At 44.9% G+C, this 18660-nt stretch overlaps 1 protein-coding gene across 1 annotated transcript in view; it reads right to left on the minus strand.

Annotated features, from left to right (window-relative positions):
* Positions 1–1179: 1179 nt before the first annotated feature.
* Positions 1180–18660, minus strand: part of LOC144724437 (calcium-activated potassium channel subunit alpha-1-like) — a 169047-nt gene continuing 151566 nt past the window's right edge. The window contains exons 27-29 of the mRNA XM_078603558.1: positions 18107–18231; positions 10403–10508; positions 1180–7416 (exon numbers count right to left, since the gene is read on the minus strand). Coding sequence (XP_078459684.1) covers positions 10406–10508; positions 18107–18231 — 228 coding nt within the window. The 3' untranslated portion in view covers positions 1180–7416; positions 10403–10405. The remainder of the gene's footprint in view (positions 7417–10402; positions 10509–18106; positions 18232–18660) is intronic.

Below are 18660 nucleotides of genomic sequence, written 5' to 3' on the forward strand. Positions count from 1 at the left end.
AATCTGTGAAAAATAACTTCATAGCTCACCGGATTCCTCCTGCAGTATAAATACATGTTTTGATTCTGATAAAAAATAAAATATTGTGATCAAAAAGGCCGAATTGACCATCAAATGGGAATTTGAGACGATCCTCTGATTTATGAGTTAAATTCTCACCATAGGCGTATCCCAGGAAAACCTTTGCGAGTATTCCACAAGATTTTTAGATTCCTGTTTTGAGAAAAAAAAATGCAAATTCCTCATTCGAGTATTGCATTGTTACATCTGATTTCCTGGCGTCATCTCTGTGGTGGATATTTGGTTTTTGTGTAACATCTTCTTTTAGACTGTGTTGTTTGTTCCAGACAAAGCAACTTGCTGATAACGCATTTTAATCCACTATTGAGAAAGGAGAACGATTCTGATAGCTCACCTACAAAAGCAAAGAAAGAGTACATATTATCATCGTCATATCATCAAAGGTTGGCATTGCTTCATCAGCACGCTTCTGTGTCTGGAACAAATAACACAAAATGAATAATTTTCCATATAATCCTCACTGAATATCAAAACTTTTCAAGAGGTCCAGTATTGCAATGTTTGACCAATTATTTTGTTATTAATTAATTTGCAATGGACAATGCTCATATCATAATAATAGGGTTTTTTCCATTTTTTCTGGCAACAAAACTGAAACCTTTTTACAAGGAATCACGTGTGCATTAACCACAATACTTGTGGTCAAAATGCATACAAAAATACACACTCTAATAATATATGCATTGTCCTTGAAACTGATTGGTCCACATCAGACGCTTTCTTTTGAGCCTCGACCCAATTGGTGCTAGACCAGAGGACGCCAAAAGGCGTACAGCTCAAAGACAATGCACTATCAAAGTAATGAGGACTCGGGGTAAGCATCTACATGATTAGATCTCCTTTGTCAGTACCAAAGTAAAAAACGGTTTCAGTTTTGTTGCCAGAAAAAAGGGAAAAACCCTATTATTATACTTTGGTACTGGCAAAGGAGGTCTAATGATGTAAATGCTCATATCATTTTGGTTGCCCTGAGGCAGTGGTGAAAAGTCCACATTGCTATGGTAGGGACCATTTTACCCTTGGAACAAATGTCATCGTTCCTGGCAATGTAATATCTGAAGTGTTTTCTCGATGTGCTGCCCATGCATACCGCACTCCTTTCACAAGGCTGATCCTTTATTTCAATGTACTATACAGTATTGTCCACATGCTCTTTACAATGACGAACACTTAAGACAAATCGCAGACAACACGGAGCCAATGGAAAACCCTCATAGAAACCCGAATTAAAAATCCACCCGGGACGTTTTTCCTTTGGGATTCGCACGACCGATTATTCATTTCACTGATGATATTGTCCCAGCAAACCGGACGAATAGCGTTCAACATTATCGGCATTTATCATGAGCGAACTGACACGAACACCACGTGGTAGACCTACTCGTAGCTCATCCTAGTTGCCGACTGAAGATCAACAACAGACAAAAAGGGGTTTTGAAATGCAAACAGATCTTGTTCTGTATTGGTGTCAAATGAACACATTTGATTATTCAACCCATGCAACTCATAGATTGTACATGCATGGCATGGTACGTGTGATGCCATGTACAACCCCGCTGCCAGTCCGCTTGCTAGATGGGTCGTGGGCGTTATTTGACCATACTTCACCATACTGGTGATTGTGGATTGAAGGTGGGGAGTATGAGGCACGGGAGCATAGAAGTATAGTACAACAATTAATTATTGCTGCCCTCTGCTCGTCCGAAACGCAGCCATACAGCTCTATGGCAATCTGTTCGTGCAGTATGTGCTGATATATCCACGGTTGCTGGACGTGCGTGTGTAGACACGGCCCCTCTCTACGAGGGCATTTCAACATCCTTAGTTAGTTGGGGGGGGGGGGGGGGTACGGATAAAATGTACCATGTGCACTCATGAAAATGTTTATAATGTTGAACGACTCCTAAAAGGCCCACAGTATTACACGTAATTACTATCCGTCGGAAATAACATTTGTTAAAAAAAGAAACACGTGACACAAGAGCGAAAATTAAAGAGCGATACACACATCATCATCGTCATCATCATCAGCCGGTCGCATCACTCCCCTGGTGGAGGACCGCGTCTCTTAGTAAGCAAGAAACGCGTGCACAGTTCAACACAAACCCATGTTGTTATGCACAAGGACTGCGATTCGCAAGTCTTTGGTCTTTTGGCTTTTGTCCTGCTCTCAGTGGGTTCGTGGAATCGCCTATCCACCTTGCGTACGGATTGAACGGTGTATTAAATTAAAACGATGTCTCAACGTCCTCGTGCTCACACGAACATTGAGTTCCTGCTCAGCAGTCCCCAGCCATTGGTGTGAACTTCTACGATTTCATGACGGGGCCCAGTCTTTCCAACAATAATTGACCGTCCACAAAAGTGTTTATATGGATTTATGAATCCCAGAGGAATGGTGGACTAAGTCGACCTCCAACTGAAATTTGAAGGTTGGGCCTTTTAATTATGGTAAGTTGGGACACTCGGTCATTACGCCGCATGACCAGATAACAGTCTTTAAAACACACAATACTGTAATACGAGGTGAGTAGCAAAAGTTTTTGTCATCATAGTCCACTTGTCAACAAACATATGCGAAAGAGAACGGCCACCAAGCGTTCAATTCGTAAAATTTCAGTGGAGTAGAGGCGTCAAAAGGGACCGGCTTTCACCAGCCTGCACTGACCGGCGTGGTGAAGTATGGTCAAACAATCCCCGTGGCCAGGGGTCGACAACCAACATAACACAATTCAAGAGCCGCAATGCAGTGCGTGGTGAACACGAGACGGCGGTTCCCTAATCAAAGACGTCACGAAGCAGCTGTCCTTAAAGAGCCGCGAGTGGCCGTCCCCTGCCTCATGGCCAACAACGCCGCGAGAAGTCCTCGATCCGATTGTCGCTTTACCACAGGCCTGGGGTTAACGCAGACTTGATGATGCCTTGCAAATGTGCGTCTATTTGGTGTTCGAATATCTTATTGTTTGAATATCTTATTGCCAGAAAAAAAAGGGGTAAAGCCCATTCGTCTGATTTGAAGCTTTTGTGACTGCAGGAATCCATTCGTCTGATTTCATCATTTTGATACCGGATAAAGAGACTCATATATGTATCTTTGGGTGTCGGAGCGGAGCGCCACGTGCTGCCGCTTGTGTTCACACGGGGGCGCTGCAGTATTTGTAATCAAGGCTGCTAACAAGTGGATTTTCGAGCGTACAAACAAAAACAAGAGATCAGATTTCTTGCCAAAAAGAGGTTCCGAGGCTGCCGAGATGTATAGCGTTTTGAATACGGTTTTAAAAGACGCGTGCATGTGTGAAAGCAATAATATCAAGAAGCGGCTCGTGTGATTCAAGGGTAGCGGTTACAGACACTGCTGACCGAAAACCTGGAAGCGAGATCATTGCAGTGACCAGGTAGCGTGGAATTGGCCAGTCAGGGTCGGGGACGTTTTTAATGGCCTGAGAATTTGCCTACAGCGCCGCGCAGTAATTGGTGTCTGAATCGTGATGTCACGATGCTTTTGTGTATCACGGCAACTCCAAATGTTGAGACGTCTGCCAAGCTGCCTTTATCTGCAGACATCAATGCGATCTATACATCCACATTGTCCATGTGTTTTGGGGTTAGATTGCGTAAATGTGTCGTTACACCCGAAACCACCCGACACAGCCAATTAGTAAGGTTTGTCACGTAAATAGAACGTGCCAATTCGTTACAAGCAGAGCACACCCGGTGTGTTGGAAAGCAAATCCACGACATTTACAACTACATTGTCTTGTGCGTGCGCCTTCTACCATAATCCGTTGGCAAGTCTGAGGAAGGCAGAAGTTGATTGGTACATGCCAACGTGGGGTCACGTTCCGCCAGAACAAATACTTTGATGAATACCTGCGACACCCCCCCTCCCTCACGTCTTTGTTATTTGGGAAAAGCCGAGATTATTTTTTTTTCACGAGGGTCCTCCTGCTTGTGATGTTTGGCCACTTGTATTTTTTGGAAGTCTCTTTAATTTGTTGAATAAAACCCGAGTGGGCCAGAGTAAATGCACGCTTCAGGGGAAAGAACGCTCAAACTCCATGCGGATTAATTATAAACCTACATGTTGCCCTGCCTCCTGCATCCATCTTTATTGCCCCTGCAGATGTGAACTCACTTTGTACGATATTGGCGTCACCCGCGAATCCCACCTCAATAGTACAGATGTGCACCACTAAAGACAAAGATCCCCCTATAGCCTTAACAGATTGTGGGGGCAAGTGCGGTCAGTCAGTACCTATGAAGGCCGGCACGGCACACGAGGGGGTGGGTAGCCAGCACCACCCCCGGCCGCCTTTGTCTTCCCAGTGGCGATGTTTACACACCGGCCCAAGGTACTCAATTTGAGGCGGCCACCACTAGTACCACTCCCCACCAGCAGGTCTCTGTAGAGCAGACGCTGGTCCAGGTGGGATCACACGTTCTGCTTAGCCACTTGACACACAGGGACTTAATGACAATTTTAAAGTACTGTATTGTTTATATCTATAAGCAGAGCATTTGTATGTACTTTGTCCAAGCAACTCTCCCTAGACTGCTCTACAGATTTTCTGAGGTGCCATCGGAAAACTGACGGTGTAGCTGTTTTTATCCGAATGAGCTTGAATTAAGGACAATTTGTGAAAAAGTCACCTTTGATTTAATAAACACATACCTGTCAACCCCTTTATCAGTGCAGCCCAATTGAGACATTATTGGTCACCCCGTGCCCCTTATACATCTCAACGTTCATCCTACAAAGTCCCATCACAAGGAAGAAACACATATAGATCAAAAAAATGTGTTGCCCGTATTGAAACGTCTGTACGCCGTATGGACCTGGAATCAAAATTTCCCTGTACAAGAACACGGCTACACCGTGTGGGTTGACAGCCTTGTGAAATAACGACGATGAATTTCGGCTAGTTTTTTGGCTTCTCGGCCCCGCCTGCTGCTAATCCGCTGCAACTATTTACAATCGGTGGGCCCCGAGGCGCGAGCTCGGAGTGCGACTTCCAACCGCGGAGGTTTTTTATTATTGTTACACGCTTTTATTTAACTCACTCTGTTGTCGTATCCTCAAATCTTGTAACTCAATTTTAACCCACTTCCCAATGTCGTATCGACTGCAAACTTGGTATACGTATGTCATACTGATGACAATACTATATTCTATCATTAAAAATAAATATATTTTAAAGCAATATTTTTTATATGTTATGTTTCGGCTTGGGTCTAATTGTCCACACTCAACTGACGTTGGCTGTTAATCAGCACGGTCCCTTACGTTATGGCAAGCTTCGGAGCCACTTCATGGAGTCGTCGAGTTCTGCCATTACTCGTACGGTACATTTCATTAAAGCGTGTTTAAAAAAAAGTATTTTTAAATATTATTTCTTTTTGGTTCTGGACGCGCGCCCCTATGGCCGCGAAAGCCACGCGGGGGAGGGGGGGGCGAGGTTCGCCGATGTCGCAGTCTCACGCGGCCCTTCCGAATCGCCAACACCCCGGGTCACGCCCTCGCAACCCTCCCTCGGCTCACTCGCACCCGTCTCGCCAGCCTCCCTCCAAAGATATCTGATCGTGCTGGAATTTCGCGGAACTGTTTAATTTGCCCCTTTATTTTTTATTAAAATTCACACCAAAAGAAGGATGTTAGTCGCGCACTTTCAGGTGCGCCTCTGCGGCCGTCTGGAACGCTCTTCCTTCCGATATAAGGAAGCCACTGGAGCTATATGCACTTTTAAATCGAGATTTTTTTCTTAGAACTGATTTTTGCGTTTAGTTTGTCCTTCCCCTGCAACTCCGATTAGCACGGTTGGCTATGTACGGTGCAAAAGAAGTTCAACATACATATATAACACATTATTTAAAATGTTTACACCTATTATAACACGATCATTATTGTTTTATCGCGCAATTATAATGTATCAAAGGTAATTAAACTCATTAAATCACTGGGGGGGCGGGGGGGGTAAGAACTAATCTCGGCACACTTCCCACGAGTAGACCATGTCCGTGAATAGAGGCGGGAGCAATAATCCCGCAGCGTAATGCACACCGGGTAAGGGGACATGAGCGGGCGTTAATACTAGTTTCGCGAGGCGCTGAACCCAACGTAATGTCCCGGTCATTTCCCCACGAGCGTCCTGCAAGGGAGCGGCATCCGCGCTGCGTGGATCGTCGCCGATTCAGCGGTGTCGTCCCGTGTTCTCCTTCCCGTCGGTCGTAATATGCAATACGTTACATCGGTGTCATCGCATGCAACCGCGGCTGTTTGTGATCAGCTCCACCACTTTCCACTGCACAGCAGTCAAATGGTATAGTCTATATATATCTTGATACAGTCTGGGTATCGGGATATGCACAACCTATGTGGGTTTTTTACCAATCCTGATCGTATACAATATATATGGCATATATATAAAACCCAAATACTTCCCTCTGTCCATCCATCACCTTGCATGCAAAGCAAATCACTGGCAACACGCGTCACTCGACACGCTCTTTAAGAAAAAAAAGCATGATTACGTTCGGAAATACACCTTGTTGTTATCGTGTCACTTGTGCGTCCGTTGACCGTGCACGAGCAACATCTCAGACGTGGAGTTTGCGCTGCGGTGGATGGAGATGGTGCGGCGAGGGTCTAGGGGCTGGTGAATTCTGGCTGGGCAAATGGAGAATCGAGGATCGACGCAGCGCTCATCTCCGCTGGCAGCACGCCGAGCCCAGCCGTGGAAATTCATTATCGCTGCTGCGGGAAACGTTCTCCCCACACAAAACCTCTGCCGCTACTACCACTACTACGACAGTGCTTGAAAACAAACTGGTGCCTATTTTATCCACCGAGGAGGGAAGATCGTGCGAGTCGACCAGTGACCAAAATGTGACGTTCATACATTTCGGTTGTCACTCGAGGCCCTTGTGACTGAACGTGGCTTGACTCGCTGTAGGAAGATGTGTGTCTACTTGTATACGAACATTGTCGTGTTCCTGTGGGTACATAACAAATGTTGCTGGAGGAGCGTTACACACAATCTGCCATTATTCCCACTCATAAGCTGTGGGAACAATTAACAGTTGTCATGTTATAAGATCAAATGCTGTTTAACCGCATTGCACGCACGCGCACGCACACACCCGATAAATTAAACATTTAAATACGGTAGTTCACATTCTCAATAAATTAACATAAGGCTGCAAAGTGCATCAGTCACGGCACAAGCTTAATCAAGTATCAAATAAAGTATCTTAGAGGCCTGTCTCGTGTGTGTAAGTCTTTTTCATGTTTCTCATCGCTGAAATCCCCACTTGCTTCTGTGGTCGTCCTCTTCTTTTCTGGAGCACAGTGACACAAAGGAACAGGAACGGAAATGTTACAATATTGAAAACATCATTACGGCACTGCTAGAAATGTCAATTTTCTGCAGAGCTAGTAAGCTATATGAAGATGTCATCATGGATAAAGCTGAAGATGCCACCACACCTCGCCAAAGCATTCTACAGCTCTGCCCAGATTCCATAGCTGCCGCACAGCAGACACCACGCAAACTCAAACATCTGTCCTGTCAGTATCCCACCATGTGCTCTTGGGTCTTTCCCTTGGTTGTCGGACGGGTTTCTAACTACGACCATTAATCTTCTTGGTTCTTTCGGTAAAGTCACGTAGAAGGGAAATAATAAAATAATAAAAATAAAAGATAATATTATGTTTTTTTAAATAAATAAAAATAATAAAAATAAAGCATAATATGTTTTCTTTTTATTATTATATTATTTCTCTTCTACGTGACTTTACCGAAAGAACCAAGAAGATGAATCCCTGCAGTCACGAAAGCTTTAAATCGAAATTTTATGACCATTCACTTCGTCTGCGGAAATATCATCTTAAGACACCAGTGTCCAGCCTCGGTGCCTAAGACCAGCAGCAGCAGCTGCGTGACTTGAGCCAACTTCCTAGCCAACAAACCTGCATCATTTGCGTACTTCCAAGTTGCACGCGTTAATCTGACCTACATTGATTCCCGTGGCTTCGACTGTGCTAACCCCATTCGTGGTGTGAGAGAAGACGTAGTCAAGCATAATATTAAACAACGTGGGAGAGACATTATACAATCTTGAAACACACCTGTTCTAATATCAACCATTCTGATGCCTCAGAAGGTGTGTACCGGATTAATTGTCACAAGTGCAATTAATCAGATATATACCTTCTGTTGATAGCTTCGGTAATACATCTTTAGTACCAGATATTAGTTTCTGTATTTTATGCACCATGCCAAATCTGACTCAGATGTTTTGGTTTTCAAAAAACCTGGATAGTTTATCAGTTACTCCCATAATGTACGGTGTTTTAATAGTTGTAATTACTTGATCAGTTTCAACTCTCGTGGTATTTGATTTGATTTTGGCATTCAGTGCCCTGTTGATCTGTGCATCATTGTAACCGTTCAATTGCAGCGCTGCTTTAACATGTTTAATTTCACTTCTCAGACTATCACCATCTGACACTTTCATAGCCCGATGTATGAGCATCTTGATGAGAGAGGATTTCTGTCAGGAACAAAACAGGAGGATTTCTCCACCAAATCTGGCTGTTGCCTGATGAAGCTAGTTGTAATTACTGGCGAAACGTCAGACTCAGATTGTAAAAATTGTGGATTTGCTCTCCAACACACCGGTGTGCTGTACTAGTAGTGAATTGGCATGTCTGTTTACGTGACAAACCTTACTAATTATCTGTGTTGGGTGGTGGCGGGTTGAACGACACATTTATATTTACGCGATCTAACCAAAAAACCCATATATTATGGATAATATTGGTCGCGAAAGCTTACTACGTGTTAAAGTCATAGGTTTGCTTACAGTCTACAAAGGAAATCTAAAACTCCTCCCCATGCTCCCAACTCTCCTCTATCATCTGTCCTACTGTAAAGATCCATCACTGCAGTCCCTTCTTGATATAAATTCACACTGGTGTCCCCTTGAGTGTTTGTCTAATTCTTCATCTTATTTAGCAATGTTCTGCTAAATGCCTTTTCTGTAATTCTCAAAAAACTATTTTCGTTCTCTATGTCCCTTCTTATGCAGCGTTGCCGTGACTGTTTTCCTCTCGTCCTGTGGCAGCTGTTTTCCATCATGCTGTGACTCCCTTCTTTCTGTGTTTCAGCAATACTACCACATATTCTCAATGCCTTCACTGATTTTATCTGCTTCACTGGTAGTAAGTATCCCACCTACATGGAGACTAAAACAATATGCTGTATCGTAAAGTTATCCTGAATGTCACGAAGCACAATTGGCATCCCCCATAATACTTTGCAAGCTACACAGGGAGTAGACATATCATCTCTTTTAGCACCAGTTTACCAGATTGTCATGCTGTGCAAGTATGAACACAATTTTATACGTTGGCTTTCACGACCAATATAATTCATAGCCACATTCTCTAGGCTTAGATCGCGTTGGCATAATATCCAAAGCTAAACTATAACCCTCGCACCATCCAACAGAGCCGATATATAAATCAAGTTGTCACATGGGTCAATATACCAAAAATATTGCTTTTCAGAAAACCGAAATGTTTAAAAGCAAGCAAAATGATGCCAATTGTGTACATACGTGTGCTGTGGAAACCACAGAAACAAAGTTTTGCTTAAATTGAAACTGCTCATGTATTTTACTCTGGAAAGGCGAAATCAGCACACCCGTGGGCAATGGAATTGAGTAATGGTTGTAGGCACACAAACAAAACTATTTAAAGACCTCTAAATACGATCACAGTGTACTATTGCAATTAACAAGGTTACTTAAACATAATGCATGTTAATTAGAAGTAAACATTAAATGAATCCGGTAAAAGTATGACGTAACATGACTTATATTCTTGGTTCTTTCGGTAAAGTCACGTAGAAGGGAAAATAATCATAATAATAATAAAAACAATACAATTCTCGCGACGTTTCAATTGCAACACAAGCAATCATCATCAGGTGTGAAAACCACAGCAATAATTTTCTTGAAAACCACAGCAATAATTTCTTGAAAACCACAGCAATAATTTTCTTGCTGTGGTTTTCACACCTCATGATGATTGCTTGTGTTGCAATCGAAACGTCGTGAGAATTTTATTGTTATATTTTTATTATTACATATATATTTAATTATTATTTCCCTTCTCCGTGACTTTGCCGAAACAACCAAGAATATGAATCCCTGCAGTCACAAAAGCTTTAAATCGTAACATTACTTCTAAAACAAGCTGTCCAACACGAGTGTTGTCCGATTGAATGCCCGTGGCGAGTGTCGTCGCCACTGCACTGACCCGTTAAAGTGGGGAGTGGCCTCCGCGGATTCCGAACGGCACGAGGCAGAACACCAGGTCGCTGGGTAGCAGCTCAAACTCGTAGGGCGGGTTTGAGATCACGTACCTGGGGAGGACACGCGGGGTTAGGGTTAAGCCAGGGGTTGAGGTCACGCACCTGGGAAGGACACGTGGGGTTAGGGTTAAGCGAGGGGTTTGAGGTTAAGTACCTGGGGAGACCACGTGGGGTTAGGGTTAAGCCAGGGGTTTGAGGTTAAGTACCTGGGGAGACCACGTGGGGTTAGGGTTAAACGGCGGCCAGGGAACGTCTAACAGGCGAACACGCAACTGGGATGTGATTACCATGCAATCTGCAGTAATAAAGTTGTTAAGAGGAGTGCAGTAATGGCAGAGTGGTTAGCACACTTCGCTATTGTATACCTCAATATGGCAAATGGCAGTGGCTTCAAGGTAACTCTAAAAGTTCGCAGAGCTATATACAAGAGGAAGCTGACAGGCCTGGATGTCAATATGCTTAATTATCCTATGGCACTGACAGCTCGACTGCTGCAGCTGCTTCTCCATTTCTTCAGGGGGAAAAAAACCCCAGAGGATTTGTTGTTTAAAGTGAAAGTTCTTAGAAAAAGTACGGCCAATGTTTAAACATTACTGATAACATTCCCTTCTACAGTTATCACAACGAGTTTTGCATTCCAACACTCTCTTAACTCAGTTAAAAAGAGGAAATGTGATTGAAATTAATTCACTGGGGTGCACAAGAGGAGTCTAATGACAGACAGCCGTGTAGTTGGCAATCATCCGCAACAACAAAATCTGGGACGAAGACCAAAATCTGATCATTACTGGATGTCGCGATATTTATTTCTGTAATAGCTTTTTATCGCCCACGTAAAGTAATTTTGCATTGCACTGCTCAGTCCGTGCTGCTGCCCTCTCGACAGTTGGATGGCAATTTTTATGCAATTCTTAAGGTCTGAATGAGAGGGTGTTTGCCTGCACCTTCAGCTCTAAACACGTGTGCAGGGCATGTCGGGGGGAAAAAATAAAGTAGGCCAGAGCCCTCATGCGGGTTACATGAGGGCGCACATTTGTGAAGGAATATTTAAATGTTCATTTTCAAAACCACTGAACTACATTGAAACAAAAAGTCAGCCGAAAAGATCGTCGCGAGCTCCTCACCCGCTTTGTTCGTCGTAAGTCAGCAGTGGAAGTTACAGGCATGGATGGCGAACATCAGTCTCTGTATAAGACGGTCACTGCTGACGTCCCCCGAGTGGTATTCCAGCCTTTCCCTTGCAGAGATAATTTATGGAGCCCATCAAGGTGACTGATACATGAAATTAACAGCTCACGACTGCGAACACTGCTGCTCCACTAGCCGAGTTGCAATAAAACTGATCAGTCGCAGCCTGGAAGCAGTCTGAGGTATCAACAGGCATCAGGGAATATATGTCCCCTGTCGCAAATCCATCGATGTAGTCTGCAGCCTTTAGGCTGCTCGATAATATAATTTTGTCTCGTACAGAATTCAATTAAAACCAGCGTCACAATCAGTTGAAAGGGAGGCATGAAGTGGGTTGCAACCCCTCTGTCGGATGGTAAAATATCATCTCATTTTAATAATGTTTGTGCTTTCCATGACAGCTTTTGTTAAGCCAGGCACGTCTGTAATTAGCGGCAGGACAGAGCATGTTATTGTATATGTGTGTATATCGTATTGAATCTATCAATGAATCAACCAGGGCTTAGTATGATCCTCAATTTGCACTGCATGAGATATGTTCTTTCTGTGAAATACACAGAACCAGTTTCTACACCGCAACGAACCATATAAAGCATGTAAATCCATATGATTCTAGATTTGAAGCTTTCGTGACTGCAATGAATCATCTTCTTAGGTTTTTTCGGTAAAGTCACGTAGAAAGTAAAATAAAATAAAAACAAAATTTTTTATTTTATTTTACTTTCTACGTGACTTTACCGAAAAAACCTAAGAAGATAAATCCATATGCTTTATTTCACACTGGATTGGACACGCTGTGATGATTGACGGAGTTAAAGGTTAGAGCGCTTGAGGAATCTATTAGCTTATTATTCATGCGCGAACTCGGTAGCTTATTGCATATCTTCATCATCAAGTATCTCCAGCGAGAATCACACTTAATTTATTGAATGCAAATACATCCTGTGTGTGTGCTTTGGCGAAGGAGGTGTGAATTCCCATTGAAATTCACTTCTCAATTTGTGCAAGGGGGGGGGGTTACTTGAGAGCTCCAATTTGTTTTCATCCTTGAGGAGCAATGGGGCCTCTTTAACCAGACGTTATTGGTATTTTCCATTAAGACACAAATACTCGTCCTCGAGGCATGACTGTATGAGATGTGGGCAACGCTCGCTGCGTCAGGAGGGAACCGGGCGTGACCCAGAGGGCGCTCACGCGTACGCGCGCGTTTAAGTGATACACTGCGAGCACAATCGTCAATCAAAGGGCTCTCCCACTCTCGACCCAACAGCAGCATGCTGATGACATTCAAGGTGCGTGCTTTTATGTGGTACAGCACCGTGCTAACGACCCTGCAAGGCACCACAGCGCTAGCGACGTCCGATGCGCGAGTCCCTCGGTTCGGGCCTCGTTGCCTGCCTCTGCTTTGTTGTTCACGGTCACGTGACTGATACAGCCGATGAGAGGTACAATCATTTACTAAATAACCAGGTTCTCATGAGTTGCTAATTTTATATTCCTAGCCCAATTGAATGACTTTAAATATGGTGGAATATTCAGAGTTACCCTTATATATGATTTCCCGCACCTCCGATAAGCACGGTTGGCTACGTATGGTGCGAAAGAAGTTCAACATAAATAAATACGTATTATGTTAAAACACACAACTCCATGGTATTGTGATACACGGTGCTTTACTTTGGGCTTATGCTGGTTGCATCAGTTGGAATGTTGACCAAAGAGCCGGGTGTGGAATTAATACACGTTTGAAATCCAGGCGCTTGCTAAGGTTAGTGAGTGGATGGAACCCACATGGATATCTTACCTGTCGAGGATTTCATACAGAAAATAGGTTTCCATCTGCATTGAGTTTGATGGTTCACCATATGTATGCATGGCATTTCTACGCACACTCTGGTTTTGTCGCACGTGAAATCATATATAACATAGAAGTATCTGCAGTGGATATCCACATTTGGCTGCCACTGCATCATCATCATCCCTTCCCAGCAACGTGCACCCTACCCAAGTTCACCGATTTTTCTGAAGTGTCACAAGCGGAACAGTGGCAATGTGCACCAAAGCTTCAAATGAAACAAAACCCATTAAGCACTATCCAAATTAAGCTTATGTCAGTTAAAGGCCGAGGTATACATGAAGATTTTTTTAACCGGGATTTGAATAGTGGATGGGATTCGATGTCAAACATGATGTGGGAGTGCATTCCACAGCGAGGGAGCTGTAAACGAGAATGCTCGCCCAGCGATAGTCGTGCGTTTGATTTGAGGTGCAGTGAGTGAGCAGCTTTAGGTTGGAAGAGGAGAAGTGCCGTACAAAAATGAGGGGGGAAAGATAGACAGGGGTGAGTGCATGCGAAACTTTGAAAAACAATAAGTGGCTCCAGAGTGGAGGGGAAGCCAATGAAGGGAATATAACGCGGCGGATAGTGTGGTAACGTTTACAGGCACGGCACGAGTAATCACCCTGCCAGCAGCATGTTGAACGTGTTGAAATCCGCTGAGCGAGAGACTGGGGAAGACCGTACAAAAGTGACTGACGGTCGCCAAGTCTGGAGGTTACAAGGGCCTGAATGTTTCAGCAGCAGTTTGAGCAACGGAGCTTTGAATGCGGAGGTTCTCGCGGAGGAGATCAAAGAGAGCTATTTTTCAAAGAAGGAAAATATGGTGGGAAATAGACAGCTCGTTATGTTTTATAATCATCAATGCATTATTTATCATATTTATATACGTATTTAAAAAATTACAGACCGAGTAGCCTCTTTTCACGCTGAAAGAATTGTTCACGAAAATCATTGAGTTTATGGTTCAGCAATGGTACCTCCACCATTGACCGCACACATGGCCTACTTCAAGATTTTGAAATGAATTTAAAATCACATTATGCCTATAGCCTTCATATTTACGAGGGACAATACACACGGTGAAAATTGATGCAGCTATCCAAGCTCTCACCAACCGAGGCCTAAAACTAAAATATTCAGACAAAAAAAAAATCCATTTACACAAAATAGGGACAGCTGCAATCACTGCCCTACGGGATTCATATCAATCATGAGTTCACTTGACACATATGGGTGATTTCATTTGGTATATTTTTTGTTTGTGTACAATCCCTCGCCTTCCCTTCCCCTTAAAACATTCCAAGCTGCCGCCCGTAGTCCCGACGTTAGTAGGGTAATGGAGCCCATCTTTCTCCCTTTTCCCCTAAGCTCCGTGAGCAAACGCGCTTCGGGATTTTGTCCACGGAATTCCTGTGCCCCCTTCCCGTTGTATTGCTCGTGCGTTGTACCGGACTCTTGTCAAAGTAAAAAAATAAATCAATTGGGACAGCTGCACTGAGATTACGTGAAGCAGCAAAACTCGTGCTTATTGGGGGGAGTCAGAAAACTACGTGACACGCTGACATTATTCACAGGAACATTATAAAGATGTTTCCACCCCCCCCCCCCCCCCAAATTGGGTTTGGAGAAATAAAGGCATGCGTACAATACGGCGGAACAACATTTCAATCTTCAGAATCTAGTGATGGTGCATCCTTCATAAGCACACCACGAGGCATTATACGGAGAAGCAAATTAAGGATGGCTGTAAAGCTGAGCTCAAGTAAATAGGTTCAAAACTACAGTCGTGCGCCACTTCAGAGCAAACGAGTCCACCTTTATATTCTTAGTTCTTTCGGTAAAGTCACGTAGAAGGGAAATAATAAAATAATAAAATTAAACAATAAAATTCGCACGACGTTTCGATTGCAACACAAGCAATCGTCATCAGGTGTGAAAACCACAGCAATGATGATGATTGCTTGTGTTGCAAGCGAAACGTCGTGCGAATTTTATTGTTTTTTTATTATTATTTTATTATTTCCCTTCTACGTGAATTTACTGAAAGAACCACGAATATGAATCCCTGCAGTCACGAAAGCTTTAAATCGAAATTTGAGTCCACCTTTGTCAACTTCAAAATGCTTCTAAAAACGACACTTGACACTGATAGAAGTGAGGTTTGCCCGGCTATTATATAACAGTTCTGTGTTAGGTGTTGTTGTGAATGCACACAACGCCAATAATATCATGCACCTAAAAAAGCATTGTGATGCCGACATCGAATAACTTTTCATACTCACGGCCCCCGCAAGAGCACCAGATGGAATTCCTCTGAAAGAAACTTCCCACTACTTGACCTTGCTATTCTACAGAGGAGGCAAGCGACCGTAATCGACGGCTGCATGAAAAGGGAAGTGCCAATAACATCCTTTGTTTATAGAAAGGCGCTGTCGCTCAAATGTGATGAGGCAGAGAATAATGATTGAACCTCCTTGCTTTTGAAGATGTCTTCCATTAAAACATCTTTGTTGGTTGTTAGATTTACAGTGTAAACAACAAACACAAGCTCGTGAATGGGCCACGAAAAGGAATGACATAGATTCACAGGCATGAATTAAGACGAAAAAAACAGTTGTGTAAACAAAGTGCAGTGTTACGATTCGAGTTCACAATTAAAATGTGACACGATGTGACATTTATACACTGCGGAGCCCGCAGCTTCCAAAACCATTTTTTAAGTGAAGCCAAAATAAAACCTCACGAAATGTACGATAGTAATTAGCATTTAGATGAGTTTGGCCCCAAGCCAGCCGGAGCATGTAGTAGCAAATGCAAAAAAAAAATCAGACTGGTGCAGTGTACGTGTTCTGTGTGTTAGTGCGTGTGTTTGTGTGTGTGCGCTTATGTACACAAGGAGTGGTCGCGTAGTGGCGAACGCACTGTGCTATGAACCCAGCAACCGAAGTTAGATTCCCACTCACAACCAACATGAAGATCTGAACCGATCCTGGGCCTCCCCTGGGTAGCGTTAAATGAGAACCCGGTACGGTGTATAAACATCAGCACATTAGCACTGGGAAGACAAAGGCGGCTGGGCATGGTGTTGGCTACACCACCACCACGTATACTATGTTGGCCTTCATAATGTGCTCGCTAACAGCACTTGTCCCAAGCATCTGTTAAGTCATTATGGGGAATATGTCTTTGTGGGTGTATGCTTGTGTATAGAGGGGCGATAGTTTAACAGTTCATGCGCTGAGCTACGAACCCGGCGACCCGAGTTTGTTTCCCGCTCACGGTCAACACCAGTGACGATTATATTATCTGAACCAGTCCTGGGCCTCCCCTAGATCGACTCAGCCTCAAATGAGTACATGGTGAAGAATAACATCGCCAAAAGGGAGACAAAGGTGGCCGGGCGTGGTGCTGCCATAGTACTGCCCACCCACCCAATCGTGTACCATTCCGGCCTTCATAGGTGCTCACTAACAGCACTTTCCCCAACAGTCTGTTAAGGCTATACGGGCTATCTTTGCCTTCATTCATTCTTGTCTGAATGTGCTATGATCGTGGATTGCCAGGCTTCATTCAATGCCGTGTGATATTCCAGTGGTAATTTACCTGTGAACCTGGCCTAGGCCTAATAAGCCTAAAATAATATTGGGCTAGGGCACCCATACTCACAGACAACAATAGAGAGCGTGGGGGGGGGGGCACCCAGACTCACAGACAACAATAGACAGCAAGGGGGCACCCAGACCCACGGACAACAATAGACAGGGAGGGGGGGGGGGCACCCAGACTCACAGACAACAATAGACAGCGAGGGGGGGGGCACCCAGACTCACAAACAACAATAGACAGGGAGGGGGGGGCACCCAGACTCACAGACAACAATAGACAGGGAGGGGGGGGGGGCACCCAGACTCACAGACAACAATAGACAGCGAGGGGGGGGGGCACCCAGACTCACAAACAACAATAGACAGGGAGGGGGGGGCACCCAGACTCACAAACAACAATAGACAGGGAGGGGGGGGGGGCACCCAGACTCACAGACAACAATAGACAGCGAGGGGGGGGGCACCCAGACTCACAAACAACAATAGACAGGGAGGGGGGGGCACCCAGACTCACAGACAACAATAGACAGCGAGGGGGGGGGCACCCAGACTCACAGACAACAATAGACAGCGAGGGGGGGGGGGCACCCAGACTCACAGCAGAGGTCGCAACCGGGTACCCGATACCCGTACCCTACCCGATACCCGGCTACCCGTACCCGGCCGGGTACGGGTAGACCATGAGTCACTGGTGAGTAACTGTTTGTCACTCATTTCCCAACGTCTTGTCTCTTCTCACAATTCAAGTTCCTAGAATCAACCCCCCCGCGCCTGCAACATGGCTTCATCCCAGAGGTCGCAATCAGGTACCTGATACCCGTACCCTACCCGTACCCGGCCAGGTACGGGTAGGGTACGGGTATGGCCGGGTACGGGTACCCGTTTGCGACCCTGGTGCAGCCGGGTACGGGTAAGGAATCAAAACCCGTTTGCGACCTCTGACTCACAGACAACAATAGGCAGCGTGGGGGTAGGGCACGGAGGCACTAGTGAGGGTGGGTTGGGCGTCGCGGTACCGTTTCTGTGACAGGAGCGCCGCCGTGTTCTGCAGCAGCGCGTCGCGGTAGCGGTACACCCCGAAGCACAGCATCCCGTGCGTGCGCAGCGCGCGGCAAAACAGCTCCCCGTAGCTGCCGCCCTCCTGCAACAACAACAGGCGGTCGGGGGGGGGACATGGGGGGGGGGGGGGTATCTGCGTATGAACACACGGGGCGGCTTGCAGGTAAGCGTTCAGGTGAATGCGTCGCTGAGAGGATGAGCCATGTACGCACAGCTGAGGACGCAGGTGGGTAAATGGTTAGGTAAGGAGATAAATAAGTGAGTGCATTTGTGTATGTGTAATAACTGAGTGCACAGGTATGTGTGTGCATGAGTGAGCGAGCCATTGAGCATATGGCTGAGTGCGCAGGTGAGCGAGTAAGTGAGCCAGTGTGTACATGGCGAAATGCACAGGTGAGTTTTTGAGTGAGTGAGCCAGCGATTGGATGATTGAGTGCACATGTGGGCGAGTGAGCTTGTCAGTTTATGGTTAAATGCACAGGTGAGAGAGTGAGCCAATATGTGCATGATT

Source organism: Lampetra planeri, chromosome 20 (genome assembly GCF_965212315.1).
Source record: "Lampetra planeri chromosome 20, kcLamPlan1.2.h2, whole genome shotgun sequence".
Taxonomy (NCBI): domain Eukaryota; kingdom Metazoa; phylum Chordata; class Hyperoartia; order Petromyzontiformes; family Petromyzontidae; genus Lampetra; species Lampetra planeri.